Source organism: Corvus moneduloides, chromosome 9 (assembly GCF_009650955.1).
Source record: "Corvus moneduloides isolate bCorMon1 chromosome 9, bCorMon1.pri, whole genome shotgun sequence".
Taxonomy (NCBI): Eukaryota; Metazoa; Chordata; class Aves; order Passeriformes; family Corvidae; genus Corvus; species Corvus moneduloides.
In genome coordinates this window covers 27,871,791-27,897,648 of record NC_045484.1, presented here as the reverse complement: position 1 = coordinate 27,897,648, position 25,858 = coordinate 27,871,791, and the positions used below count along the sequence as shown (strand labels likewise).

Here is a 25,858-nt window from a genome sequence, read left to right as displayed (position 1 = left end):
CAGGCAGGAATCAGATCCAAGCTGGGGGCCTGTGGCTGCTCCCTAACAAAGCAGAGCTCTTTGGGAGAGCAGAATCCCTGCTGGATGGGTCCCCCTTCCCTCTTCCAGACCAGTTCCTCAGGGGGGATGTCTATGAAGCGAGACAATGGACCACAAGAGCACAGGTAAGTCTAGGAATTTTATTTTAGAAAGACATTTTAAAAATGTTTATTTATAAAATTCCAAATGAATATTTAAGGTACAAATGTAAAAACTAAGGTGCTATGAAAGCCTTTTCTTCATTCTATTTTTTTTAAAGGAATTACAACCTCCTACAGCTCTTATGTGTCTTGGGAAGACCCGAAACTGTTAACACATAACACCAGCAGATCATTAACTTTGACTTAACAACAAAAAAAGCACTAACAAAGCAGTAGCTGACTGTTGCAATGCAGATAAAAATCTAATTAACCAGCAGACTGTTTAAACTACAGCCCTTACACTTGACTCAAAAGTAAAGAATTCTCCCAGGAATACGATTAGGCAATTATAAAACTGCCCAAAAATGGCTAAACTAGGATTTTCCAGGTGCTAAGCAGCATTAGCTGGCAACTAATGAGCAACTAACCAGGAAAGGAAGGAGCAATGCTCACAGCACTTTTTCTCTAAAAAGGTGGGGGATTTGTCCTATGCTGGGTGACAATGGCTGGTTCAGTCAAGGCGTTTATAGAAGAGCCAGTGCATGGCAAGGAAAGGATTCTGGGATGACTCCAGCGATGGGACAGGGCTCCAGCTGCATGGGGGGTGCTTGGAGAGCTCTTGCAGAGCCACCCTGGATGCTCGCCCTGGATCCTGACCCCGCTGTGTGCGCCGAGGAGACGAGTTCATCCCCCACCAGCACAGCAGCAAAGCGTGGAGGTCATCACCAGCCACATTTTGGGGTGTGGATTGTGCTGGACGCCCTGGAAACACAGCGAGCCAGGGACACACTGGTCCAGCAAAGCATCCATCCCTGCTGTGCCACAGGAACCTCCTGCCTGGCTCAGCCCACCCCTAGTGCCGGCTCCGGCAGCAAATGGCGATGGCCACGGCCAAGCTGCTGCCCGGGACAGCGGCTGCCACGCAGGAATTGTCCACGGCGTAGGCTCCCATGGAGCCAGGGCTCTGGGAAAGGGCATTACAGCCCGTCAGCGTCCAGCCATCGTCACAGGACACCGTCACCTAACAGGCAGGAGAGGTCATTGTCCGTGCGTCAGCAAAAGGCCAGCGCCCTGCCCATCCCCCACGTCGCCACAGCTCAGGGTGATGTGACCGGTGTCACCCAGCTGGATGGCGTGTCCCATTACAGGTGGGGACACCAGTGAAGGCTGGGGTTGGGACAGCCACAATGGGCTGAAGCTGAACCAAAACCCATCAGGGTGGCAGAGGGACGGGCAGAGACAAGGACAACACCATGGGGGAGGAGCGTGGCTCGTTCCTACCTTCTCCTGGGATTCCGGGCCCATGTGTTCCTTCAGCCGGCACTCGAGGCTGGCAGTGGGGCAGCACACGGCGTGTGCCATCGCCTCTGTCCTGCTGGCACAGCGGCTGGGCCCCCTCCCCAGCCCCACCACAGGCCTGCCACTGGCACCCAGCACCTCGAATGGGGAGTGGAAACTGCACCCTGCCCGGGGGAGAGGGGATGTTGGCACGGGGCAGCCATGGCAGCATCCCAGGGCACACACTGGTGCCAAGGGATGTCCCAAGGGACCCCTGAACCCTTCCCCCCTTCATGCACACAGCACATGTACCCCTTCCCTGCCACCCCAGCACCCACACCCACCCTTTTACCCCCAGATCCCAGAGCTTTTCTGGAAGAAACCCCCTTGTTCATCAGGCTCAGAGGTCTGTAACCGGGTGTGTTGGGTGTTACCAGTCAGCACACGGTCCCGTGGGGAGCACTCGGCCCCCTCGGCCGCCGGGGAGCTGGCATTGATCCGGCACTCAGCCCTGGGCCACGTGCAGCACCTGGCGATGGCATAAACGCCCCGGCCCCGGAAAGCGCTGTGGGCCACGCACCGCTTCTGCCCGTTCTTGTCCTGGGAATGGGGCAGCACAGCGTCACGGAGGGGCTGGGGAACCCCCTCCGAGGCCAGCGGGCGCTCCAGGGGCAGCACCTCTGCCTCCACACGCTCTGCTCACCTCCACGTGCTCCCCCAGCCGGCTGCCGCTGCGGGAGAAGCTGGAGCAGCTGAGCATCTCCTCGGTGCTGGCGCAGCGAGCCACGGCCGTGGCGTGCCGGGCGAGCCCCGAGCGCGCCGACCACACCGAGCGGCAGAGCAGCTGCTCGTCTGCAACCGGGCCGGGGCGTCAGCGACGGGGGACACCCACAGGGACACCCACAGGGACACCCACAGGGACACCCAGCCCAAGGCACCGACCAGGCTCCATCGCCCCCCATCCATGCAAACGGCTGCACCCAGGCTCAGCCGTCCCCGGCACAGCTCGGGGGGCTTTCTCTGCCGACACACCGTGCTTTCACCCCGGCACTTCTTCCCTGCGAAGGGAAGAGCTCGGCCAAGGGCCCAGCAGGCAGCGAGGTCCTTACCTGCTCCCAGCCGGGGGGGCAGCCCAGCCACGCTGTTGGGTGTCTGGAGCCGCTGCTCCTCTGGGAGCCGCGCTGTGTCCACGGCGTTCTTGGCGGAGAAGCGCAGGAGGCGCTGCCGGAGCTCGGCGAGGCTCAGCTGGGGCTCGGCGCTGAGCAGCACGGCAGCGATGCCTGCAAGAGCCCGGGAGGCTGCAGTGAGAACCACAGGGGACACAGCCACCTACACACCGCTCCCATGGGCAGCACAACTCCAGGGACAGCGGAGAAGGCGTCTCTGCCGCCCATCGCCCACACGTCCAGCCAGCTGTGCAGGCTGCAGCACCCGAGTGAGGCAGACCAAACCCACGCATCATGGCACACAAAAATGCCCCCAGTTCAGGCATGCCTGAAGCCCTGTGCCAGCACCAGCAAGTGCAGGGCTAGCCCTCCCTGCCCCTCAAGGCGCAGCTCGCCTGCCACATGTGCGGCCGCCTGCGACGTCCCGCTCTGCGCTGTGAAACACGTGCTGCAGTCGCTGGAGGCGCCGATGATGTCGTCCCCCGGGGCAAACAGGTCCACGCAGCGGCCAAAGTTGGTGCCCAGGGTGCCGATTGAGGCAGGCTGGTCCTCGCTGTCGGTGGCACCGACCGTGATGACCTGCCAGTGACAGGGGAGCACGGGCGGGATGGCACGCCCAGCCCCAGCCCACGCGGCTGACCCGGAGCTGGCGGGACGAGGTGACATCCAAGCCTCAGGGCACCCCCACAACCCGTACCTCTGGCTCGGAAGCAGGCGAGTACAAGCAGGCATCGTCCTTGTAGTTGCCGGCAGCCGCCACCACCACCGCTCCCATCCGCGCCATCCGCCGGCAGCCCGCGTTGAGCGCGGGGCTGTGGGCGCCGGCCAAGGGCAGCACCACCACCAGCGGCGCGTAGGGCTGGGCCTCCAGAGTCCTCTGGATGAACTCCAGGGCTGGGAGGGACAAGACACTATCGCAGGAGGCCCCGGGAGGGATCCTGCTCCTCTCCGGGGCGTGGGATCACTCACCCATGAGGGTCCCGCTGACGGTGCCCTTCCCCTGGCAGTCCAGCACGCGGAGGCTGCGGATGTTGGCACCCGTGGCCACGCCGGCGTCGCGCCCGCTCAGCACCCCGGCCACGTGCGTGCCGTGGCTGTCACACTTGCTGGCCTGGCACAGGCACCACAGTTTCATGCCCCAGCCCATTGCACCAAAGCAGGTTTGCAATCCCACAACATCCTTCCCACTCCTTCCCACCTTGATTCCCTCTTACCTGACACACACCCATGCCACCCTAGAACGCTTTCCTGGAAAGAAGCCCTGCCCTATCTCGAAACAGACCACCTTGAGGGTCCCAATATCCCCCAGAACCACAGCTCCTGTTGCCCGTCCTGCCCAGCATTTTGCCCCAGGCCAAGTGTTTCCCTTGTCCTGGAAAGCCCCACAAGCCTGCCCAGGGTATGATGGATGCAGGGGGATGGTCTGGCCAGGATGCAGCATGTAGCACCTCGGAGCTCACCTGCCTGTGGAAGTGGGTGCCATCCTCCTCGGGGATGCTCTCAAAGCCAGTCACAGTCACCCTTCCCTCGATCTCCCGGTGGGTGCTCTGCACGCTGGTGTCCAGCAGGTAAATCTCCACCAGGTCACCTTTATCTGCCAGGGATGCATCCAGGGATAAAGGCAGCCACCACCACGGTCAGCACAGGCCACCTGGGATGCTCCCAAAATGCAGCTCCAGACCCGTAGCACCATGGGGCAGTGTAATATTCCCATCCCTCAAGTAAAGGGGAGGGGACCCGACTCTTCCCCACAGGGTTGCCCCCCTCACACACCGCAGCGCTTACTGGGAGGGCTGTAGGCGCCTGAGCTGGGCTGTGGCGGCACGATCCTGCCCAGGTTCCAAGGAATGCTCTGGGCAAAGACATAGGCATCCTCCTCAATGTACTTCACGTGCGGCAGCTTCAGCGCCTGCGGGGAGGACCCAAAGCTCCGGTTTCCCCCCAAAGCTGGGGCTGCCACCCCCACCAGTGCCCACCGCAGCTGCTGTCCCCTGCCACGACCCTGCTGTCCTCCACTCCACGTACCGTGTCCAGGACGTCGCTGCTCATCCTCACCAGGAAGGCTGGCAGGAGGTGGAAGACGTGCAGCAGCTCTGCCAGGTGTCCCCGCCGAGCCGCCCGGGCCTGCAGCCGCCGGGCCGTGCCTCGCACCTCGGCCTCGCTGCCCGCCCGCAGCATCACCACGTAGCGCCCGGGCAGCCGCCACGACGCCTGCGGGGACACAAGCACCGGGCTGGGGTTCGAGGAACACACACCGGAGCGTGGCCGTCCCCCCACCCCACCCTCCTCACCTTGGCGGCGCGATGGAAAGCAGCGGGTCCCGGGGGGGCAGCCCCGACGGCGGCTTCCCCCTCCTCGACAGCCCCCGGGGCCAGAACCAACTCCGCCAGCACCAGCGCCAGCCCCAGCGCCCGCGGGGACATCCCGCACCCGTGCCCCGACGGGCAGCGCCGGGAGCCGCCGGGACCCTCAGCGCCGCGGGGACCCCCTGCGCGACCGCCGAGGGGCCGGAGCGCACCCGCGGGGCCGAGCGGCCGGAGCGGAGTCGAAGGGCTGGAGCGGGGCCGGGGAGCTGGAGCGGAGCCGAGGGATCGGTGCGCACCCGCGGAGCGCACCCGCGCAGGTCCCGGAGCGCACCCGCGCGGGTCCCGGAGCGCGGCGGCGGCCGCGGCTCTGCCCGTCGGGCCGGGGCTCAGCGCGGCGGGGCGGAGATCGCGCCACGGCCGCCGGCCCCACGGGCCCAGCCGGGCGGGTTAAGCATTAACGGGGCCGCGGGAGGGGGCGCGGGGCGGTGGGGCCGCGGGGAGAGGGCAAATGGGGCCGCTGCTCACCCCGAGTCCCGGCGGATCGCTGGGGGCTCTGGCGAGCAAAGCGCAGCCGCTCAAGGACGGTTTGCAGAAAGGGCTGAAAGCTTTAATGTGCCTCCTCCTGCCTCGCTCCACGAATAAATTCCCGTGAAATCCTCTAATCCTGTTTGGGCATTTTTTACAGAGTCATCACACATCGCAAATGCCCTTTTTGCGGGATGATATCGGCGCTTTCCGGCAGGTCTCCACGCCGCTTCCCACCTCTGCCCTCCCGCAGTATCGGGATCCCACACTGCCCCACATCCCCAGTGACCTTCGGCAAACCCCGTCCCTGCTCCCAGCTTTTCAGGGAACCAGGAATATATTTATGTTTTGCTGGTTATTTACAAGCTCCTCAGAGGATATATGGGTTTATATGGATGCACATGTTTTATATGGATGCGTGTGTTTTGTACGGATGTGCACGGTTTGTATGAACATGTGTTTCACATGGGTGTTCGTGTTATAATTGTGTGTGTGGTTTGTATGCATGTATCTGTTTTATATGGATGTGTGTGGTCTGTATGCACGTAAATGTTTTACATATGAACATGTTTTATAATTATGTGTATGGTTTGCACGGACATCAATGTTTCATACAGACGTGTATAATGTTTCGTAATGATGTGCATGGTTTATATGGATGTGTGTGTTTAATATGGATGCGAACAGCTTGTATGGACCATGCTGATTTTTTACTGAGACCTCAAGTGGGTGCCTGAACTCTGGTTTGAGTAACTGGAGGGACACCAGACCCCGCTTGTCACCCACTCTGCTGCAGAGAGCTGGCACTGGAAGGGGTCAGTGTTCAGGACACTGATCATGGGCACTGATCATGGGCACAAGTCTCACTCCTGATTTTTGGCTCAGCTTCTTCAGTGCCGCTAAGTCCCACAACGCACCATTGGGGCCTCAGGAGGCTTCCGGGACAGCTGAGCACGGGGGGACCCCATCTCAAGGGGGACAGTCTCCCTCTTCCTGCAGTCGCTCCATTCGTTTTTGCACAGGGGACAAGCTGTGTCCCAGGGAAGGATGGAAGGAGCTCAAAGAGGAGGGGGTGGCAGAGTTCCCCCCCGTTCCACGTGCACCCCCACGTGCTGAGGAACCCACTGAGGTCCTGACATCAACATCTGGCCCCAGCTTCTGAGCAGGGAGTGTGAGAGATGCCCCGCTCTGGAGCTCTCTCCGGGAGCGGATATCTGCAGAAAGGTTATTTTTTTAATTGAGAAATTATCTACAAATAACCCCAAATTTGCGCTTTGTACAGAAGAGATCTGATTCGGTCCTGGCACCCCAGGGGACCTCCGGTGTTTGTGTCTGTGGAAAGGCGAGCTTTCTCTCGAGGGAGGAGGAATGAGAGAGCAGCGGAGGCATCGGAGACGACCTCACCAAGGGGGAAGGGTTCCTAAATCCCTGCTGCCGCCCATCCGGGGGGAGAGGTGGGGCTCCGGGCCGTGCGGGCAGAGGGCCGGGTGCGCTGGTAAAGATAAGCCCCCCCACAGACCTCCTGGGAGACCCTCTCCTGTGTAAGCATCCTCCTGATCCTCAAGGAAGAAGCGCTGCGCTGCACCAGCCGGGAATCGAACCCGGGTCGCAAGAATGGGAATCTTGCATGATACCACTACACCACTGGTGCGCTGCTGACGCCTCCCCCCGCGGGCCACCAAGGCTCGCCCTGACCCGGTCCCACGCGGGTGGCACCGCCGGCCCCTTCCCCGCCCACCGGCTCCCAGCCGCGGGGTCCCCGCGGGAGGGTCACACGCGTGGGCGGCGGGCGGGCGGGCCCCCCCTCCCGCATAAGCTGAGCCAGAGCCGGGGCTGCTCGCAGCGTTTAATGCCATGCAGGAATGTCCCGATTCCCACAATGTTTAACCTCGGCCGGCGCGGGAGCAGAGTCCTCCGGCTCAAGGATGCTGTGGCGGGGATGGCGGGATGCACATCCAGCTGCGCGAAGGGTTCCGTCAGGGACAGGGTCGAGGCCCCGTGTCAACCCCCTCCCCTGCCCCTGCCAGGAGAAATACTTCTGAAAACCAGATTTCTTTTGCCGAAAGTGGGAGAGAGTACCAAGCCATGAGGTAGGAACCTCTTCTGTGAGAAAGGCTGGGAGAGTGTTCAGCCTGGAGAAGAGAAGGCTCCAGAGAGACCTTAGAGCCCCTTCCAGTACAGAGACTACAGGAGAGCTGAGAGGGACTTTGGACTGTGAAGCCCTGGCACAGTTTTTCCCAGGGAAGCTGTGGATGTCTCACACTGGAAATATTCAAGGCCAGGAAGGACAGGGCTTGGAGCAACCTGGTCTAGTGGAAAGTGTCCCTGCCCATGGCAGGGGGCTCAGAACAAGATGATCCTTCCAGCCCAAACATTCAGTGGTTCTTTAGGTAAAAAATTTTGGGTCTCTACCAGACTCCCACACTCCACAGGAGCAGTGACACAGAGTGACATCCTGCCCCAGGCACCCTCTGAAACTCAGTGAGACATGGCCCTATCTGAACAGCATTCCCAGAGCCACCACTCTCCCCTGTACAGGGAAGGACAGGCAGGAGTGCATGTAATCAATCTGGTAATGCTTCCTCCTGGAGAGCCTCTCGCAATCCTGTGGCAATGTTCAGCCAACACTGAGCCTTCATTCCCCACCCTCCTGCTGGCCATAAACACCCTGAGTGTGTAGGTGCTCCCTGTCACCAAAGGCTGCTTTGGGGACACCAAGGTGAGCGAGGGGTGCAGGAACACCTGCAGGGGTGTCACAGGGGTGTGACACCTCAGGTACAGCCTTTTCTTGCACACCCTGCACTGTACCAGCAGAGCACTCCCTGGGTGGCAGGGGGAACACGGGAACATTCTTCCAGGGCTCTCGTGCTCCATCCCCCTCAGGTGCTGGAGGAGAGCTTTCCCCCACTTCTGCGCTTGGGCGGTTGGAACTGCAGGATTTTTAAGCTCCCTTCCAACTCAGCTCTGTGATCCTACGGAATTTGCTGAAGTTCTTCTCTGCCAGCAGACGTGCTCCCAAGCCTCCTGGGGCCATGCCAGGCACAGGCAGCATCCAGCCCAGCTTTCCAAAAGCAGAGCAAGGGACTCTCAGCATCCCCATGCTGCTGGATCCACTGATGCTTTGATCCAGACCCAGCTGCCCCGGGGGAGGCTCAGCCTCTCAGATCCCTGCTGTCCCAGGCAGCCAAAGGTTGTGGCTCCCACCTGTGCTGCCATCTCTGTGTGCTGGAGACGGGCTGTGGAGAGCCCCTGTGTTGTCCCTGCGGTGGTGACAAACCAGGCTGAGGTCCATCCACGTGGTTTGGAACAAGCACTTACTATTCACAGAAAGTTTGGGGACAGTGAGTGACAGTGTGCAAACCCACCTGCAGCTGTTGGCACTGACCCAGCAGACAGTGTCCAAAGCCACCACCTCAAGTGCCATCACCAGGGGTTTGGCTCAGCTGAGTCCTCCTCCCTCTGTCCCCAAGGGTCCTGGAAGCTGGTCCTTGTGCAGGAGATAGGGGACAGCATGGTCTGTCACCTCCATCACCCCTCTCCCAACCTGGAGATAGGAAGGCTGCCTGCTGCAGGAGACTCAGGATTGAATTTTAATTTCTGCAGAGCTTGGATAAGTGGGAAAAAGACTTTGAGGACATCTCTGCCTCATAATACCCACCTGCATTGAGCACATCTTTACCTACCCAAACCTGATCCTGTTCCAAGCAGCACACCCAATCCTATCCCTTCCCAAGAACAGTATTTAGCCCAGATCCTGCCCAGCCCAGCTTCTCTGTGCCCACCCAAAGGGCTCCAGCAAGGAAGCCTTGTCCATATGCAGTGGAACTAGGGAGGTGGCAGTTCCCTGTTTGGTTTTGGGGGAGTAACAGTCTCCTGAGTGGCTGGGTGTGCACAAGGGGTGCAGCATGGCACAGGCACAGGCAGGAACCGGGGCCACTGCGCTTTCAGGGACAGCCCCCTTCCCTCCAGGCTGTGACCTGTGTGTCCCCTCCACGAGAGGAGTCCATGCCAAGTGGCCATTCCCCCGGGGAAATCAGTTTTCAGGCTCAAAAAGGCGGTCGCTATCCTTGAGCAGAGCATCCGGCTCCTCCTGGAGCCCGTAGTAGAGGTCATCCTGCTCCCCAGGGCCTTTCCGAGTGGATCCGGGGTGCTCTCCCCCCGCCGAGGAGCTGCTCGGGGTGAGGCCGGAGCGGGCGGCGGAGGGCAGGGTCCGGCTCTGTGGCGTGGGGCTGCCGGGCACGGAGCCCTCCAGCGATGGCGTGTCCATCTCCTCCAGCAGGGATGCCAGCGGAGCATCCCCCGGGGCTGGCCGGGCGGGGCTGCGGGGACAGGGTTACACCAAACACGGCTGGGCAGGAGCTGCGGTTCCCCCGGAGCCCGTGGCTGCGGGAGCGCTGCTCAGGCAGCATCCCAGCATCACCAGTCCCCTTGCTGGGTGGCTGGAGCGCCCTGGGATGTCCCTATCCCAGCCCCTGGTGCCTGCCTTTATGGGGACACCTGCCTGCCAGGTTCCTGCTGCCCATGGGATGAAGTAGTGGTTGTCTTTGCATTTCCTGCATCCCGAGGGGAAAGCAGTGCACCCATCCCAGCTGTAGCTACATTTTGGCAGGTGCCCAAGTCCTATGCCCCGAGCCTGCACAGTGATCCCCATCACCTGCAGAGCCCTTTGGGACCTCCCAAACCAATGCTTGGGCATCACATGTGGCACCTGGTTTGAGGGTCACGTACTGGGCATCTCATTTCTATCAAAGTCTGATCAGAAACTTTGGGGTTATTCTGGTGAGGGACACTGTTTATACTGATAAAATTAAATAAAAGCAAAATGCAAACATCAAAATGCAAATTACAACCAAAGGCCATCTACATTTCCTCCTGGGAAATAATTTGGTTCAGAGACTCCTCGTGGGTTGAGGCACCATCCAGGCTCCAGTGGGGCCAAGGGTCTGGGGGCTGGCTCAGTGCTGTGAGAGCAGCAAAGACCTCTCTGCCCCCTCTCCCTCCCCCCCCTTTTCACCCCACATGCCACCGGTGCCACCCCAACCCCACAGGCATCACATACCAGCTGCCTTCTGCTGTTTCCAGCCGAGGTCCCAGCTCTTGGAGGGGGTCTCCAGCACCCCCCAACTCTCGGTGGACCTCTGCTTTGGCCTGCACGGCTGACTGGGAGCAGCTGCGGGATCTGGACTGGGCCATGGGTGGGAGTGGAGCTGAGCTGACCACCTGCCTCTGGATCTGGTCATAGGACGGCAGGCTCGTCTCGTAGGTGCTGGTGGCCTCTTGGTTGGGGCAGGGGGCAATCAAGCTGCAGGCAAAGGGATAACAGGGTGCTGAGCAGTCCTGGACCTCATGGAGCTGGGAGATGCTCAAGCACAGGCGCACAGGGCTCCATCACGTGAGGAAGTGGCTTTAGAGGCCACCAAGGCCACATCACTGCCCACACCAGCAGCAGAGCCAGGAGATGCCTGCAGGAACATCACTGGATGCTCTGCATCCCCCAGCATCACTCAAGCTCAGCCTCGGGGGGCTCAGGCAGCCGTTGCCTCTCCCACCCTGATCCCTGCTTGGCATTTTGTGCTGCAATCGGTGCAGCTGTCCCCAGTCTCAGGCCCTGCCCTCAGGGCACACACATCACCCCACTGTGGGACCCACCGGGTGTCCTTCTGCGGCAGCACCATGGGTTTGCGGTCCAGGAACTGCTTGGCCTCGAGGTCCGCAGGGATGAACGTTATCTGGGGGGAAAAGAAAGGCAGAGCCTGGGCATCACGGGGGCCCTCAGCCCTCATAGGGGAAAAGGGCTGGAGTGTCCCTTCAGCTGGGTTTGGGTGGTTTTCCTACCATATTTGGATGTTTTGCTTGGAAATAGCTTTTTTGAGGGAAATCAGTAAGGAATGAATGAATCCAGCCCAGCCCTGAATGAATCCAGCCCAGCCCTGCTCTCAGTGCCTTTCCCCCTGTGGCATCCCACATGTCCCCAAGGCCCACACGGGAGCTCAGTGGCCAGGGACAACATCGAGGGTGTCCCATCCTTGAGCCTCGAGCACAGTGGCAAAGCCACCTCTCCCTCCTAGCCAGGACTGAGCTCAGCCATGAGGGGAGCTGGTTTCTGTTTCACCCCAGTCCCAGAGAACACAGCTGCTTTCAGAGGTCCCAGCTGCTCCCAGGCCCTGAGGTCGCTCCCCCACGTTTTGGAGGGCAGCCAAGTTGTTGACAGGCCATCCAGCAGTGCCCAGATCAGTCCTACAGATGCCCTCTCCTTGGAAAAAAACCCTTTTCTGCCAGACCCGTTTCCCAGGGCAAGGGCGCGTGGCTGCCCTCTGTGCTGGCAGTGCCCTCTGCCAAGAAGACTGGCAGGTGAGGGCTGGGCTCAGGGGGGCTGGGACCCTCCAACCTCCATGGCCACGACAGTCCCTTCTTGGAAGTCGTGGGAGCCTGCCAAGCCCCAGACCCCAAGGAAAGGGTGCCATGGGAGAGATGAACATAAGTTTACTTCCTTGGGATTATTCCCTGCTGCCTGTTTGAAAGCTAAGTCTAGGCTGTGCAGGGGGTGACGGAGAGTGGCCACATCCTGCAGGCATCAGCAGGGCACAAGCTTCCCAAACCAACAATTCCCCCTCCAGATTGCTGCAGCTGGCTTCCTCTGGGGAAGCTGAGGCACAGCCTGAGGCTACACATCCACAGCAGCCAAAGTCCCCCAAACCCAGCTGAGCCCTTGAGCCCCCCAGAGTGCTCAGCAGCGGGATGGATCCTACCTTTGGGTAGCACTGGCACATGCTCCAGGTGATGCCCACGGCTACGAGCAGGACACCCAGGACACAGAAGGTGATGTAGATGTGGGGCTTTTCCACACTCATGATGAACATCCCCGTCATCACCAGGAAGAACCCCAAGATGATGAACCCATAGCGGAAAGTCTTCTCCTCTGCCATGGGCTCCGGGTGGGAGAGGCAGGAGGAGAGGTGCCAGGAAGCCCGTTCACCTGCGGCTGCTGCCTGCTGAGCACACCTGCAGGGTGAGGCAAGGAGTGGTTTCTCTCTCTGGAGGCTGCCAGGAGCTGAGGATCAGCTGCACGTTGAGCTGGTCCTGCCCAGGGCTGAGCCAGCCAGTTTTTAATGGGTTTGTAATGAATGCAAACACTGACCCGCCGTTCACACTCCAGTGGAGCCGCCTGGCACGTGTCCGGGTAACCTTCCCTGCAGGCACGCTCAGCCGGACCCCACACCCGGGGAAGGGACAGGAGGGAGAGGGGAGCACGGCTGCAGAGGTGGGGACCCGGAGATCAGCTGGTCCTGCTGGGATTTTCCCAGCCCTGGGCACTGGAGCTGGACTTGGTCATAAATCAGAGCTGGCAGAGCCCCAGATAAGAGGGATGCCAGGGCCCAGCATGTTCTCAGGGGCTGTGGGGCTGCAACAGGAAAAGAGGGAGTGCTCTGGGGTCTTTTCGGAGGCCAGTGGGTTTGGAACAGACCCTGCCTTGCTGTGGCCGAGTGCTAAGGCTGCCTCACTGGGCAGCAAGTGGGCTGTGAAGAGGGCACTAAAGCCAGAAAAGGATGGACTGAGGTTGGTCCACCCAGGGGGAATGAAGACAGAGTATCCCTATGCCCTGTTTTCACTTAATTCGGAGCTGGGGTGTTTAAAGGTGTCACCTTCCCACCACACATCCGACAGCCAGACAATGTTTGTTTTATTTCCTTGATTTATTCCCTCGTTTTATTCCCTTGATACACCTGGCTTATGACAAATAATTATATTATAAACAGAATCTTAGACGTGGCTGTGGCTCCTCAGCCGCTGTGCAGCCCTGCAGGGCTGCAGGGGGTCCGGGGCAGCCCTTTACTTTGGTGGGATGCGGGAACTGGCAGCAGCCCCTGCCACAGCTGGCCTTTCCTATGGGCAAGGCTGCACAGCCATCCGCAGAGAGCAGGGAGGGAGGGGGCTATGCCACTCAGGATGGCTTTTACAGGAGGCTGCCTGAAATGCCAAGTGCGCTTGGATGCTCTGACCACAGGCACGACCCACTGAGCATCTCCAACACCGCATGATGTGAGGCGTGGGAAGTCAGGACTTAAGGAAGCAAGATGGAAGGGATGGAGACAGGGCTGGAAGGGGCATTGCAAAGGCAGAGAAGCGAATGGTGCAGACGGAGCTGGGCTTTCTCTGGCCAGATTCCTCGCTCTTTGCTGCAGCTTTCGTTACTGAGTGGGCAGCCCCCGGCCTGACAGGAGCTCCCCAGGGCGGGCCAGAGCAGGAAATGCAAAGCCTCTGAAACCAGCAGTGGCTTTATTAAAAATATGAAAGCTTTCAAACATGCCAGTTACCCCCGACGCTCCGAACACATCCCCCGCAGGACCCACAATCCCAGCAGCGCCAGACCCATCGCTCGGAAAGCCAGGCAAGCCAGGCTGACCCTTCCCACTCCTCGCCCACCCTCCTCTCACCCCCACAAGGAAAGAGGCTCAGTTTAAAGCTGAGGGACTGGGCAGCCACCCGCAGAGTCCCGGCCCGGGCTGCCCCAGCTCAGACCCCCGGACGCTGATGTTCTCATAGCTGGGGGGAGGCGTTGCCTGCGGCTCCTCGGGGTGCGGCGCGTCCAGCCAAGACGGGCTGGGGCGGAACAAGGCGCTGTCGGAGGAGCTGCGCCGGCGGCCGCCCTGCCAGCCCTCGTCCTCCTCCAGGTAGCGGTACAGGGGCGGCGTGAGCTCCTCCTTCCTCCCCGGCGGCTGCACGTAGGCCGGGGCGCCGTGGGCAGGTCTGCAGGTCAGGGCTTCTTCATAGGTGGGGATGGCGCTGGCGTCCCAGGTGCTGCGAGGGAAGAGGGAAAAAACCAGCAGTGCATATCGTCAACATCCCAGCACCCAGCTGGAGCATCCCAGCATCCAGCTGGAGCATCCCAGCACCCAACTGGAGCATCCCAACGCTCATCAACCACAGCCATGCCAACATCCCATCACCCAGAGCATCCCAGCACCCAACAACTGGATCACCCCAGCACCCAATAACTGGAGCACCCCAGCACTTGTCAACTGTAGGATTCCTGTACTCTGTCACCCAAAGCTATCTGAGTGTCCCGCCAACTGCAGCATCTCAGCATCCATCAGCTGGAGCATCCCAACACCCCACCAGCCCCAATCCTTGAGCATGATTAACATCTGTGCTGGGGATGGCACATGGGCAGGTTTTGCATGCTCAGGGTCAAGGGGTGACCATGTCAGCTGCTTCCTGACATCATGGGGGTGCAGAGCCATCCACGGAGGTCTTGCAAGAGGGTCCCACAGGGAAAAGTGCATCCTCATCATGCCTAACCCCTAATTCACCCCAGAAGAGCAGAGGCTGCTGACAGCTGAGGGAGCAGTTTGGCACAAGAACCTGGACAAGCACCAGGCACCCTGGGTCACTGTGGTCAAACACCACTCCTGTGCCAGCCAGAGCCCTCCCTGCACTGGCCAAGCCTAGTGCCACTTCCAGCAGAGCTTTGCTGAGCAAACACAACTTGTGTACAGGGAAAACCTCCGGACAACCTTTGCCCTGCACATGGCCCTTCTTGGCACCCTATGGAACGGCGCAGTCCCAAAGCTGGGAATGCTGTGAAAGCAACTCATCATTGCAGATGAAACCCAGCCCTCTGGGGTGGGGAGGCAGCAGGCACAGGAGGGCACAACTGGTCCAAAGGAAAAGCCATGTGCTCCACAGGGATGCCTCCATGCTGAACTTGGCAGATCCCTGTCCCAGACAAGCTGCCCTGGGCTTCTGCGCCAGGGATTTTGCCAAACAGCCTCAGCTTGCACAGGAATGCTGCCTTGGAAACGCATAGAGGGGGATTTATCCCAGCACAGGATGCTTTGCTGGGGCTGGAGGAGCTGCTGCAGCACCAGCAGTGCTACATCCCACCCAGCATGGGAGCTGGGAGCTCAGGGAAGGGGACATTCCCCACAGGGGCACAGCAAAGTCCCTCCCTGGGACAAGGAGCCTCCCCCCAGATACCCACACTGGCTCACAAGCTCACAGATATCCAGATGGGCACTGAAACCCCTGGAGAACCAGGAACGTGCCTCCCACTCCAACTGTGTTTTTATGGTTTAATGTTCTTAAGAGTTTCTTTTAGTGCTGCTTTTCCCCAGAGCCTGATTTATGCTGGAGCCAAGATCTTTGCTGTGACCCCACAAAGCAGCACTTGGAAGGGCTGGCTGGCTCTGCTTCCATAGCAGTCCCTGGAAAAAAAAAACCCTTTTGATCAAAAAACCTTTTAAATCAAGAAGTGGGAATAAATCTCAGGCTCACACTGGAAGATTCAGGGAACCCGAAAAGCAGCAGAGGAGTTCAGGGCAGGGCAAGAAGTCTTTCCATACCCTACAATCGGCTTCATAAATGACCCTCTGCCTACATTCCTGTCTTGTTGCCATTCCAAGGATTATTTTCCCTTTTTTTTTTTCATTTAACTCCCTTGTAAGAAAGATTTTGCTTCCATTAAAGATGTTATAAACACCTCCATCTCACAGAGCATTGCAGACCTGGGAGACCATGACTGGAGCTCTGAGTGACCTCTCCTCACCCCCACATCCAAACCTTCTGCCAGAAAACCAATGTATTCTTCTGCTTGGTGGCCCTGCTAAGGAGATTTGTCCCTCGGCACGTGATGGCCCTGCAGGGCGAGGAGACCTGGATGCAGCCGAGCTGGCCACGGGCACAGCCAGCGTGGCCACAGAGGGGGTGGGCGGGGAGAGGACTGCGGGGGCTCGGGGTGACATTAATGAGTAGGAGCATCTGCTCGGGGAGCAGCAGGACAGCACTGAGCAGTGTTGCTGCTCCTGTGAGTTCACCAGCGAGCAAGGCTGGGAACAGGTTTAGGCTCAGGGACAGCCAAGCCCACCCTCCACCTCTGCCCACCCAAGCACTGGCAGGGACGTGGCTCCCACCTGCAGTTCCACTTCTCCGGAGGCTCCGCCGTGAAGTACTGCAGGTCCCTGGGGAAATGGTACTGGTAGCGCCGGGACACCACCCTGGCGTTGGCCTTGACGGACCAGAGGAGGCCGAAGATGAGGAGGATGCCACCGATGCCGCAGCAGAAGAAGCTGACGGAGCGGAGCAGGGCGCTGGAGGAGGAGGAGCTGGGAACGGCCTCGGCTTCCCGGGGAGGCAGGAGGCGAGCCCCGCTGCCAGAGCCCACCTCCCCGTCACTCCACCAGGCAAAGCACAGTGTCCCTGTCACCAGCAGCACGGCCCCCGTGATGGTCAGGCCGTAGCGGAAAGAGGCGGCTGCCATCCTTCAGATGGAGGTTTTAGGAGGGGAGAAGAGTGAGGCAAGGCATGAGAGACCCCACGTCCTGTAAGACAAGAGGGGGGCCAGGTTTGAGCAGGAGAAACTCATGGAAGACCTGCCAGAGGAGAAAATGACTGAGTTAGAACCTCTCCTGGGGTTGCAGCCTCTTTAGCCATTATTACTGACCATCAGAAGGGGCATTTCCACCATCTCAGATGGGAAGCCCTTGGGAAGAGCAAAGTCAGCACCAGGTTGCACCCATAAACTTCCCAACAGCCTCATAAGAACATCCTGATTTTCAAGGAATCACATAGCACTCCCACAAGGGCAGGATGGACACCCCAGCTCCGGGCACTTTCACAGCTCTTCTCTTTGGGTTTTATTCTCAACTTCCTCCCAAACTGGGAGGAATGCCAGCTGGGTTTCCTGGGTTTTCAAAGCATGGCTTATGGAAGAGGTCAGAGAGAGGGACATAAATTTAAGATGTCATCGCTTCCGAACTATCAGTGTGCCTGTTTTCTCCTCCAGAGCTGATGACATTGGAAAAATCTGCTCAATCTTCATCTACATGAGGTTTGGCACACAAAATCTTACTCCCCTGGGTCAGCTCCAGTGCAGACCTTCTCAAGTTCTTCTGTCAAGACCAACCCCGAAGGTGTTATCACCACTTTCACCTGCCCTATCAGGGTGGTCTGGGTTGGTTTGACAACCAAACAGATGAGCTAGTGCCGCATGTTTCTGCTGGGTGACTCCTTTCAGCTAAATGTCACATGCAGAAAGCAACCATGCTTCCCTGGTGCTGGAAAACTTGGGGAGGGGGAACTGGTTTCTGATCTCAGTCCCTGTGACTTTCTCCAGCAAACAGCAAGCATCTGTTCCCTCAGCTTGTGCATCCCCAGCTCCCAACTAACCAAGGGGGCAGAGAGGTCCCACCATGTCCCCCCTGGCCCTGCTCACTGCCCAGCAAGAAGACGCAGGTTCAGCTCCCACTTCTCAGTGGACAAAAAGCTTTGGCCCATGTGGGAGTTAAGCACCAACACTCCCAGACAGATTCAGTCCTGAGTGACTCCACTGTGAAGGTTTCTCGTGGTGGCAAGTGCCAGTGGAGAACCTGCACGTGAAGGATGGCCAGGACAGAGGAGGAGCTCAAGCAGAAGTGGGTGGACAGATGGATGACCCACACTCAGCTGTCACCTCTGCCTTCATCACTCTGCCTGTGTGTCAGTAACAGGAAGATAATGTGGTGGCTTTGGTCTCCGTTCCTCCAGGCAGGGCTCATCTCCTCCACAGGGGTCTTAAATTGTACCCTGAGATATGAAAGTGCAGACCCAGAGCTGGGCAGGGAGCAGAAGTCCAGCATGGACTTGGTGTCATCAAGGTCAGGTGGAATTATGTTATTTCAAGCCATTATTTATCAGATGGGCTGACTAAATGGAAAGCCAAATTACCTTGTAGCGAAAGAAACACTATCTGATCTAATCGACATTTAATGAAGGAATCTGATGAGAAGCGGGATTTAGGAAAGCTGCAGGACTGGGAGCCCCAACAGCTCACTCCGGGCTTGTCCCAGGGTCACAAGCCCAAATTGCTGTCCAGGCTCATGGTGACCAGTGGCCACCTGCTGGGAAGGAGGTCATGCTCCTGGGCTGAGAAAAGGCAGAGCTTCCCTCTGTAATGGGGGGCATGTTTGGGTGCTCCCTCCTGAATGGCAGGGGCTTGGCTGAGCTGAGATGGAGAAGGGGCTGTTGGAGATGGTATTAGATGCCATCAGGGATCAGCATCCCCAAACCATCACTGAACGTGGGCAGGACACAACAGAAGAGCTGGACTCAGGCTGCCTTGCAGCAGGAGATGCTCAGGAAAGCGCAAGGACCCTACTGACCTGTGAATGCAGCTCCTTTGGATAGCAATGCATTTTCACAGAAAAAATTCAGCCAATATTGTTTGGAGAAAAAAAAAATCACCCAAAAAAACCCCCTACAGCAAAGCTCTCAATCGTACTGCATGGAAATGTCAGGTCACTCCAAACCGAAATCCTGGATTGAACCAGCATCAAGAGTTGAAATGTTCAGCTCCTGCAGTCAACACTCTCCTCGTTCCGGGGTCAGACTGGTGAGCTTTGGGAGATGCTCTGAATTCCCTGGTCAGATTTAGGAGACGCTGTGAGTCCCCTGCCTCGGCACGGGAAATTTTGCAGCCTCCAGCACTGAGCACATCTGGAAGCGCTGGCAGTGAGGGGGAGGCAGAGGGAAGGTGGAGAAGCCTCTGGGAGATGATGGATTGACAGCTCGAGAGAATAAACTCTTCTCTCTTGACAAATCCAGCGCGCTGAAAGCTCCCCCAGCCTCCCCGCACGTGCTCCCGCAGCGCCTGTGCGGGGGCAGCTCCGCCGCGCTGGGTGACATTGCCACCGCTGGGTGACATTGCCACCGCACCGTCCCCTTGCCAAGCCCCCTCTCGGCCTGGCACAGCTCTCCTGAGCCTCTCTGAAAGACCCACGGTGTTTTCTCAGCACACCGACCGCTGGAAGAGAAGTCTGAAGGAGCAGAGGCAAGGAGAGATGTGCGAGGCTGGAGCAGGACCCGCGTCCCTGCTCCCGGAGCCTCTCTCGGCGCCGCTCCCGGGGCGCTCAGCATCTGCACAGCAGCTCTCCCTGCCCATGAGCATTCCCAGCACAAGTTTTCGCGGAGGGGCTGCCCGTCCGACCACGGCAGCTGCCGGCTCCCAAACACCCTTCTCCACGCTCCGAGCCACCCCGACATTTTGCTCTGCTCTGTCTCCTCCTTTGACCTGCTCTGAACTAGTTTTCCAGGGAATAGATTTGCACGTTGCATGTACAAACAGATAAGATTGTTGATAGTTTACATAGTTCCAGTGAAATGCTGAGAATAGCAGCCCCCATATAAAGTTATGCAGATGGTGATTCATAGGGTCTACTAAGCATTACTCAGAAAAACGCTCTTTTCAAGCAACACGAGAAAAGAAAAGAGTTTTGAACCTCTCCCACCGCCATCAAGCAGAAATCCACCTCCACACCCGTCCCTCCACGGCACTCACAGACCGTCCTTCCAAGCGGGGCTGGAGACCTTTAATCACAGAAGAAGAACGCCGGGGAGAGATGCACCAAAGCGTGAGCATGTCTTTAGGGAGATCCCTTCCTGCCTTTATCCGAATTTGCTATTTTGTTGTGATAGTTATCGGTGAGGGTTTGGTTCCCATTCAAAGCAAAGTAACAGTGATGCCTGGGAAGAACGTCCAAGAACTCCGGCGTGCTCAGCCTCCCGAGGCAGGTGCGGACAGAGGAGGGCACATGTCTCCCCTCAGCCAGGCTTCGGGGCGATGCCTGAGCCCCACGTCCCCGGCGGCACCCGCGGGGGTCTGTCCCCCGGCACAGCCCCTGTCCCGCCCGGCACAGCGCCCAGCCGGGGGGTGCCCGTGTCCCCCCGCCGCCCCGGCCCCGCCGCGTACTCACCGCCGCCGGCAGCCCCGCTCCGGCCGAGCGGCGGCTCCGCCGAGCCCGGCCCGCGGGGCGGGCGGGGCCGGGGGCGGGCGGGGGGCGGCGGCGGCTCGGGGCGGGCAGGGACCGGCGCTCCCTCCCGGCACGGCACAGCCCGGCGGGCGGGCGGGCGGCTCCCGGCTCCCCGCAGCGCGCTCCTGCTCCCGGTCCGTCCCGTCGGGGCGCGGCGCTCCCGGCAGTTCGGGATGCAGGGCCCGTGAGGGGTCCCCTGCGGCTGGGACACCCCTGCCCTGGGGACATCACTGCTGTCCTGTGCGTGGGACAGCCACGCTGCAGCACAGGAGGGTCTCTGCCCCAGCCTTGCTTTGTGACCACTTTAGTTCTCCTCAGCTCTCTGTCAAACGCTGAAATTGTCCCTTGCCCTCGTTCATGGAATCAGAACGGTTTGGGTTTGGAGGGACCATTTAAGGGCCGTGTAGTCCAACTCCCCTGCAACCAGCGGGGACATCTGCAACTAGATCAGGCTGCTCAGAGCCCCACCTCACCTGGCCTTGGATTTTTCTGGGAATAGGGCATCCACCACCCCTCTGGGCGACCCATGCCAGTGTTTTATCAGCCTCATTGGAAAAAAACTTTTTTCTTTATAGCTAATACAATTTTTAGTTTAAAACCATTACCCTGCAGCACTCAGGACACCTGGATATCAAACAAGCTGGAGGCAGATTTGATCAAGAGCTGCCGTACCATGATATGGCTGTGCATTTCACACATCCACAGATCCACCACACTGCTCTCGGGCTACAGCTGAGCATCACTGACAGGCAGAGCCATTTCTATGGATACCCTGGGCTGCTGTTCCTGCACTGCTTGGAGCTCCTCACCTCACCAGCTCGAAAGCAGCTCAAGGTTTACCTGCACAGGCTGCAGGGGCCGATGCACAGCCCTGGTGTGGAATAGTGGCTTAGAAGCCACTCAGCCAAGCTGAGAACATGCAGGTTTACAGCAGACACTGTGGAGTTTTACAAATGGCAGACTGAGGCACATGGAGAGCTGGCTCACACAGGAGTGGCCTTGTAGCAGGTTGGGTCTCCCTCAGAGAGGAGCATGGGGCAGGAGTCCCCAAGGCCAGCACCCAATGATGTGGGGGCACTGTGAATCAGGAGTTACCCTGTTGAAGGACAATAAGACAACTTTTTCTGCTCGTTACCTGCTCAGATATTGTATTTAACTGAAATTTGATTCAAACAGCATCTGAAGCACTTCAAGGTGGCGTTAGTGCACAGCTCCATGCTGTTCCCAGCACAGGGCTGCAGAGCGAGGTGGCTTTGTGCCAGCACACTGGTTTTTAAGCCCCATAACCATCCACAACCTTCTGCCTTCCCCAGAGGTCTGGCCTACAGGCAGCCACAAACCCATGCCAAATTCTCCACCACAAAGTAGAGGCTGGAAGTGCTGAGTGCTACCAGCACCTCTGTCTGCTTAGCAGCACCTTGGCCAAACTGCATTTTCCCTCTCCGAGAACTTTCCTGCTGGTGGACAAGGTGCTGCAACACAGGGCACAGGGAAAGGGCTTTTCCAGAATAAAGACAGAATATCTGTGGAAAATATGTAAAACATCCCATGTATGGTGAAACTGCAGTGGAGAAAACAAGGAGATATGAAAGACAGTTACAGCCCCTGCAAGAACAAGAACAAAGGAGGAACGGGGAAAGAGATTGTTCCAGTAATTGCCTCCCCCAGGTAAGGATGCTGAGCCTGAGCAATGCTGCTGGCACAAAAAAAGTGCTGCTTTTTGATTCACTGTTCACCTAATTTTGCTGCTGCAGCAAATCACATGTAAAATAGTGCATTTCACTGTATAATCAAGATAAATAAAGTCAGCTTTTCCAGTAGGGGTGTGTGTGCAGATGCATGGACCCTCTGCCCTGTCACAACAGGGGGGTGACACCAAGAGCACCAAGTCAAAAATGAATTTGGATGCACCAAGTCCAGAGCACAGGCTCCCTGGCAGAAACCTTATTTGTGGGACCTGGGCCAGGCCACAGGTGTCCATCAGTGATTTGGCACACAGGACACTCTCCCCACGCCCAGCTGCCCCCAGCAAGCACCTCTGGTCATGCCCCCTGTGACAGAGTCACTAAAGAGGCACTGATGTGGCTTCAGGGGTCATTTCTCTGCAGGCATAAGGTGTCCATGTTGTCCAGATCCATAGAGAAGCCATTCTCAGGGCCTGGCCCACCTCGTGCTTCCCTTAGCATGGGCCACTGGGCACAGCAGGAGTGGGTGCAGCCTGCCAGGCTGATAAGGGGCTGCAGCACGTAGCCATGAGGATGTGCAGATGGGAGAGAGTTCCTGCATTCAACACGTGTAAAGCAAAGGAGAAACCTCCTGATGTTTATCTTTGCCTTAATTTGCATCTTCTTAAAATGCCTGATTAGTTGTGCTGATTGATGTACTGGCTCAGGCACTCCTACTTAATCCAGTCAGCAAACCCAAGCTTTGAAAATATTTGTCCTACATCTTCACATGATGCAACATTCACCGGTGTCCTTTGGGGTTGAACCTGCAGCTTGACACGAATCTCTCTGTGGTGGTTCTGCTGCATGGGCAGCTGAGGGTTTGGGAGCACTCCTTTGTGCTCTCCAGCATGAAAGGCCAAGCATTTGGATGTGAAAGGGGATCATCCCCCTGACCACAAAGTGGTGTCTGTTTTTTTGGCTAGTTCACCTAGAAGTACTCCTTCTGCAGACAGCTGTGGTTTCGCCCTGAGACTTTATTGACTGCCAAAGTCCTTTTTGTACCATAATATGTACTTTGTAATATATTTTATTATTTAGTTCAAATGGCTTTTACTGAGTTTGAATTCTAACAGAAGAGCAAGAGGTGTACAAAGTTGTCTAAGATCAGTTTCTGAAGTGGTTCCTGCACTAGCTATGTCCATCATCTAGCAAGCCACTGGACCCAAATCCTCTGAGTGTATTAAAGCTTAAATATTTGCTTGATGTCTGCAATGATGTTCCAACCAGCAGCCTGTAAATCTGCACCACACTGAGGAACACAGCTGTGGTGGAAAGTCTTGGAAAGGGACTTGGAAAGTACTGATAGCATCATCCACAGAGGGCTTTATGGACAAGCAGTGTTCTCAAATTCCTTCAGCTCTTCATTTGGGACTTGTGTTAGTACAGGAGTTCCTGGCTGAGGTGCCGACTCCTGTTGGGGCTGTTGTGTAGATAAGTAGGTATGGTAAAGCTTTGGGTTTCCTGTAAGGGAAATCTCTGTGTTGCAGATGAGGACAGAAGGAGCTTCCTAGGAACTTTCCAACAAAATCTACAAAGGGTTTGAAATTTGCCTAACAGGGGATGGGGGCAGAAAAGAGTTAAATCCTGATGTCTCAGCTCAGTCTTCAGTCAGACAAAACTTTTTCTGAGCTCCTAGAGATTTTTGCCTCGGGGAAGCCCCATGTCTGAGCTTCTTTCTTTCTCCATGAAGAGGCACCACGGTTGTGTTACACATGGGTAACCCACCACGCAGCGTGTTTTACACGCCACAGCTGCTGCAGCTCTGCTGCAGTGTGAGCTGCAGTGAGGAAACATTGGTTTCCAGCCCTGCAGGCTCCTCAGTCAAGCTTGATGTTAGTCACATCTATCACACCTGAGCAGAGAGAGCTATGGGAGACCTGCCCTGGCTGCTGGAACACGGCAGCAGTTTGCTTTACTCCACACATTGGATGTCTGAGCTTGAAGCTCCTGTGTATCCTTGATTCCAAAGGCTGATGTTCAAAGAAGTAGCAAGCACTTTGATTAAACACAAAACTGGCTAAATTTGCTTCCCAGTGAACTCAGCATTAGATGTGAGATGAACTACAGCTATGCTGACATCCCCGAGACCCGGTACTTCTTCATGCCTCTGCTGCATACAGCTATTACAGAGCTCTCCAGGGAGTAGGGAATGGGTTGGGCTTTGTTTATTTTTCAGCACAAAAGCACAAAAGAGAAGCTCAAAGCAGCATTAATTACAAATTTTAGAGAAAAACGGTGGAGCTGCCATGCAGCTCTTCTGGTTGCCACCATGTGTGGAGCCCTCGGTGTCCAACACACACCTGTCCCAGATGTGCCACGGCTGTTTCTCCTTTTCCAATGCCCCTGCATTATCCCACTGCCTGCCTCGGCATCAGGCTGCCCACAAGCCCTTGTTCACATCACTGTGCTGTGCTGGGAGGTGGCTGAGGGACATTACACTGCCAGCAAACCTTGCAAAGGTTTTGTGGGAAGCGTGACAGCCTGAGGAGAGACACAAGGAATGGCTGAGAGGAGGAGTGTTGTCAAGGAGTGTTTTAAGGTTGTTCAAAGAATCACCGGCAAAGGTAGCAGCAAAAACAGATTTAATATAAAAGCAACAGCACAACAAAGTTTGTTAACAAGTAGAGTAGTCACTCTACTACTTACTGGGTGGTTAAAGCACAGAGAGAAAAAAAGAAAACAAAAAATCCGACGTTAATCAATCCAGACCAAAATAAACCCAAAATTATCTCTGTGGAGGCTGGGCTGGGGAGGGGGAGACAAAAGGATGGGAAAATGTAAGGATAAAAAGGAATACATCCTAAAGGCACAACAGTACTTCAATAAACAGCATTTAAACTTAACAGCACTTAAACCTAACAGATTTAACTTACGTTATCAGTTAAGTTAAACAATGTAGCAAAGGATTCATACAGGATTTACTATACCACAACAGCAACTTACTTACAGGCCTAACTTACTTACAAATCTAAAGTACTTAAGAATCCAGGAGAGCAGCATTCCCAGGACATTTGATGTAGCATATGCACACTTGCATGCACACAGACGTAAAGAGTCTGTACAAGATACCTGTAAGAAATTCCCTTCTAATTCAGTGAAATACTCACCTGGGATGCCTTTGCTGCCCTGCTGTGCCCAAAAACCTGTCTGCTTTCTTCAAAGCTCATCTGCAACATCAGCTGTTGACCCAGTGAGAGCTCTGTGACTTCTGCCCGCACACCTTGCCTCGCTTTAACCCAGAACACTTACATCTTCTTACACGGGTTTCTAGGTAACTGAAGACAATTTTGAAACTCTGCAAGAAATGACAGGAGGTGAGTTTGGGAAAGGCTGCAGCTTCTTTGTAATGGCATTAAAAGAGTCAGAGCCAGGCTGTCAGAGGGTATCAACACTCATCTCCAGGGCCACAGCTCCCTCAGTGGGGAATTTGCCTCGCACTCTGGTTAGCTCTGTGGTATGAGGCTCTGAGGAGACCCCACTCCTGATGTCTTCCTGATTTCCGCCTGCAAGAAACAGCACTAGCAGGAGATTTCTCCTATGGAGGTGTAGGAGCAGGTTGCTCCCATGTCTTCCCTCAATCTGTCAGGGAAAAACAGACTCTGTACTGATTTGGAAGAAAGAGGGGGATGTGAATGTGAGTAACAGGCATTTGCAAAGATGCATGTGAAGAAACAGCTGGAAGGCATTGCCTAAATTAGTTACCTTCAGACTGAAAAGAAAGGTCTCCATCTACCATATGCAGATGACTTACATCAGCACCTCAGACTGCAACAGGACCTCACAGAAAGCACCCATAAGAAGCATCCTTGAGACGCAGACCTGCCATCCCAGATGGAGAACACGGGCTTCCCTGCTTGACCTCCCTGGGAAGTCACCCAGGATCCAGAGAGTTAA

General features: G+C 57.0%; 3 protein-coding genes and 1 non-coding gene across 7 annotated transcripts; all 4 read right to left on the bottom strand.

Moving 5' to 3' along the window:
• Positions 1-159: 159 nt before the first annotated feature.
• PCSK9 (proprotein convertase subtilisin/kexin type 9) lies at positions 160-5,315 on the bottom strand. Its single transcript, XM_032118622.1, has 12 exons — positions 4,915-5,315; positions 4,649-4,834; positions 4,409-4,532; positions 4,084-4,217; positions 3,593-3,734; positions 3,321-3,517; positions 3,019-3,202; positions 2,567-2,737; positions 2,161-2,309; positions 1,892-2,057; positions 1,461-1,642; positions 160-1,200 (listed from the first exon to the last, which is right to left on the bottom strand). Exons 1-12 carry the CDS (start codon positions 5,044-5,046, stop codon positions 1,033-1,035), a joined length of 1,935 nt encoding a protein of 644 aa, XP_031974513.1. The 5' UTR covers positions 5,047-5,315; the 3' UTR covers positions 160-1,032.
• Positions 5,316-7,034: 1,719 nt separating this feature from the next.
• TRNAG-CCC lies at positions 7,035-7,105 on the bottom strand. The gene has a single exon. It is a non-coding gene; the product is annotated as a tRNA-Gly (tRNA).
• A 2,382-nt stretch (positions 7,106-9,487) lies between these two features.
• Positions 9,488-12,380, bottom strand: BSND (barttin CLCNK type accessory subunit beta). Its single transcript, XM_032118334.1, has 4 exons — positions 12,204-12,380; positions 11,104-11,183; positions 10,514-10,756; positions 9,488-9,773 (listed from the first exon to the last, which is right to left on the bottom strand). The coding sequence occupies exons 1-4, from the start codon at positions 12,378-12,380 to the stop codon at positions 9,488-9,490; spliced, it is 786 nt and encodes a 261-aa protein (XP_031974225.1).
• A 1,332-nt stretch (positions 12,381-13,712) lies between these two features.
• Positions 13,713-25,383, bottom strand: TMEM61 (transmembrane protein 61). Of its 4 annotated transcripts, none has more exons than XM_032118536.1 (3): positions 25,072-25,383; positions 16,365-16,772; positions 13,713-14,253 (listed from the first exon to the last, which is right to left on the bottom strand). In XM_032118536.1, the coding sequence occupies exons 2-3, from the start codon at positions 16,709-16,711 to the stop codon at positions 13,908-13,910; spliced, it is 693 nt and encodes a 230-aa protein (XP_031974427.1). In that variant the 5' UTR covers positions 16,712-16,772; positions 25,072-25,383; the 3' UTR covers positions 13,713-13,907. The 4 variants fall into 4 exon arrangements, with proteins under 4 accessions (XP_031974427.1, XP_031974426.1, XP_031974425.1 ...); XM_032118535.1 differs by lacking the exon at positions 25,072-25,383 and adding an exon at positions 20,181-20,235; XM_032118534.1 differs by lacking the exon at positions 25,072-25,383 and adding an exon at positions 20,181-20,232 and having other exon boundaries at positions 16,365-16,823.
• Positions 25,384-25,858: the final 475 nt, after the last annotated feature.

Coding starts and splice junctions, on each gene's coding strand:
- PCSK9 (XM_032118622.1), bottom strand. CDS start 5,046: ATGTCCCCGCGGGCGCTGGGGCTGGCGCTGGTGCTGGCGGAGTTGGTT. Junction 4,533..4,648: donor GCAGCGACGTCCTGGACACG/GTACGTGGAGTG, acceptor TCCTCCCCGCAG/GCGCTGAAGCTGCCGCACGT. Junction 2,738..3,018: donor GGCGGCCGCACATGTGGCAG/GCGAGCTGCGCC, acceptor GGGCTCTTGCAG/GCATCGCTGCCGTGCTGCTC.
- BSND (XM_032118334.1), bottom strand. CDS start 12,380: ATGGCAGAGGAGAAGACTTTCCGCTATGGGTTCATCATCTTGGGGTTC. Junction 11,184..12,203: donor TGTGCCAGTGCTACCCAAAG/GTAGGATCCATC, acceptor TTTTCCCCCCAG/ATAACGTTCATCCCTGCGGA. Junction 10,757..11,103: donor CTGCCGCAGAAGGACACCCG/GTGGGTCCCACA, acceptor CTTTGCCTGCAG/CTTGATTGCCCCCTGCCCCA.
- TMEM61 (XM_032118536.1), bottom strand. CDS start 16,711: ATGGCAGCCGCCTCTTTCCGCTACGGCCTGACCATCACGGGGGCCGTG. Junction 14,254..16,364: donor CCGGAGAAGTGGAACTGCAG/GTGGGAGCCACG, acceptor CTTCCCTCGCAG/CACCTGGGACGCCAGCGCCA.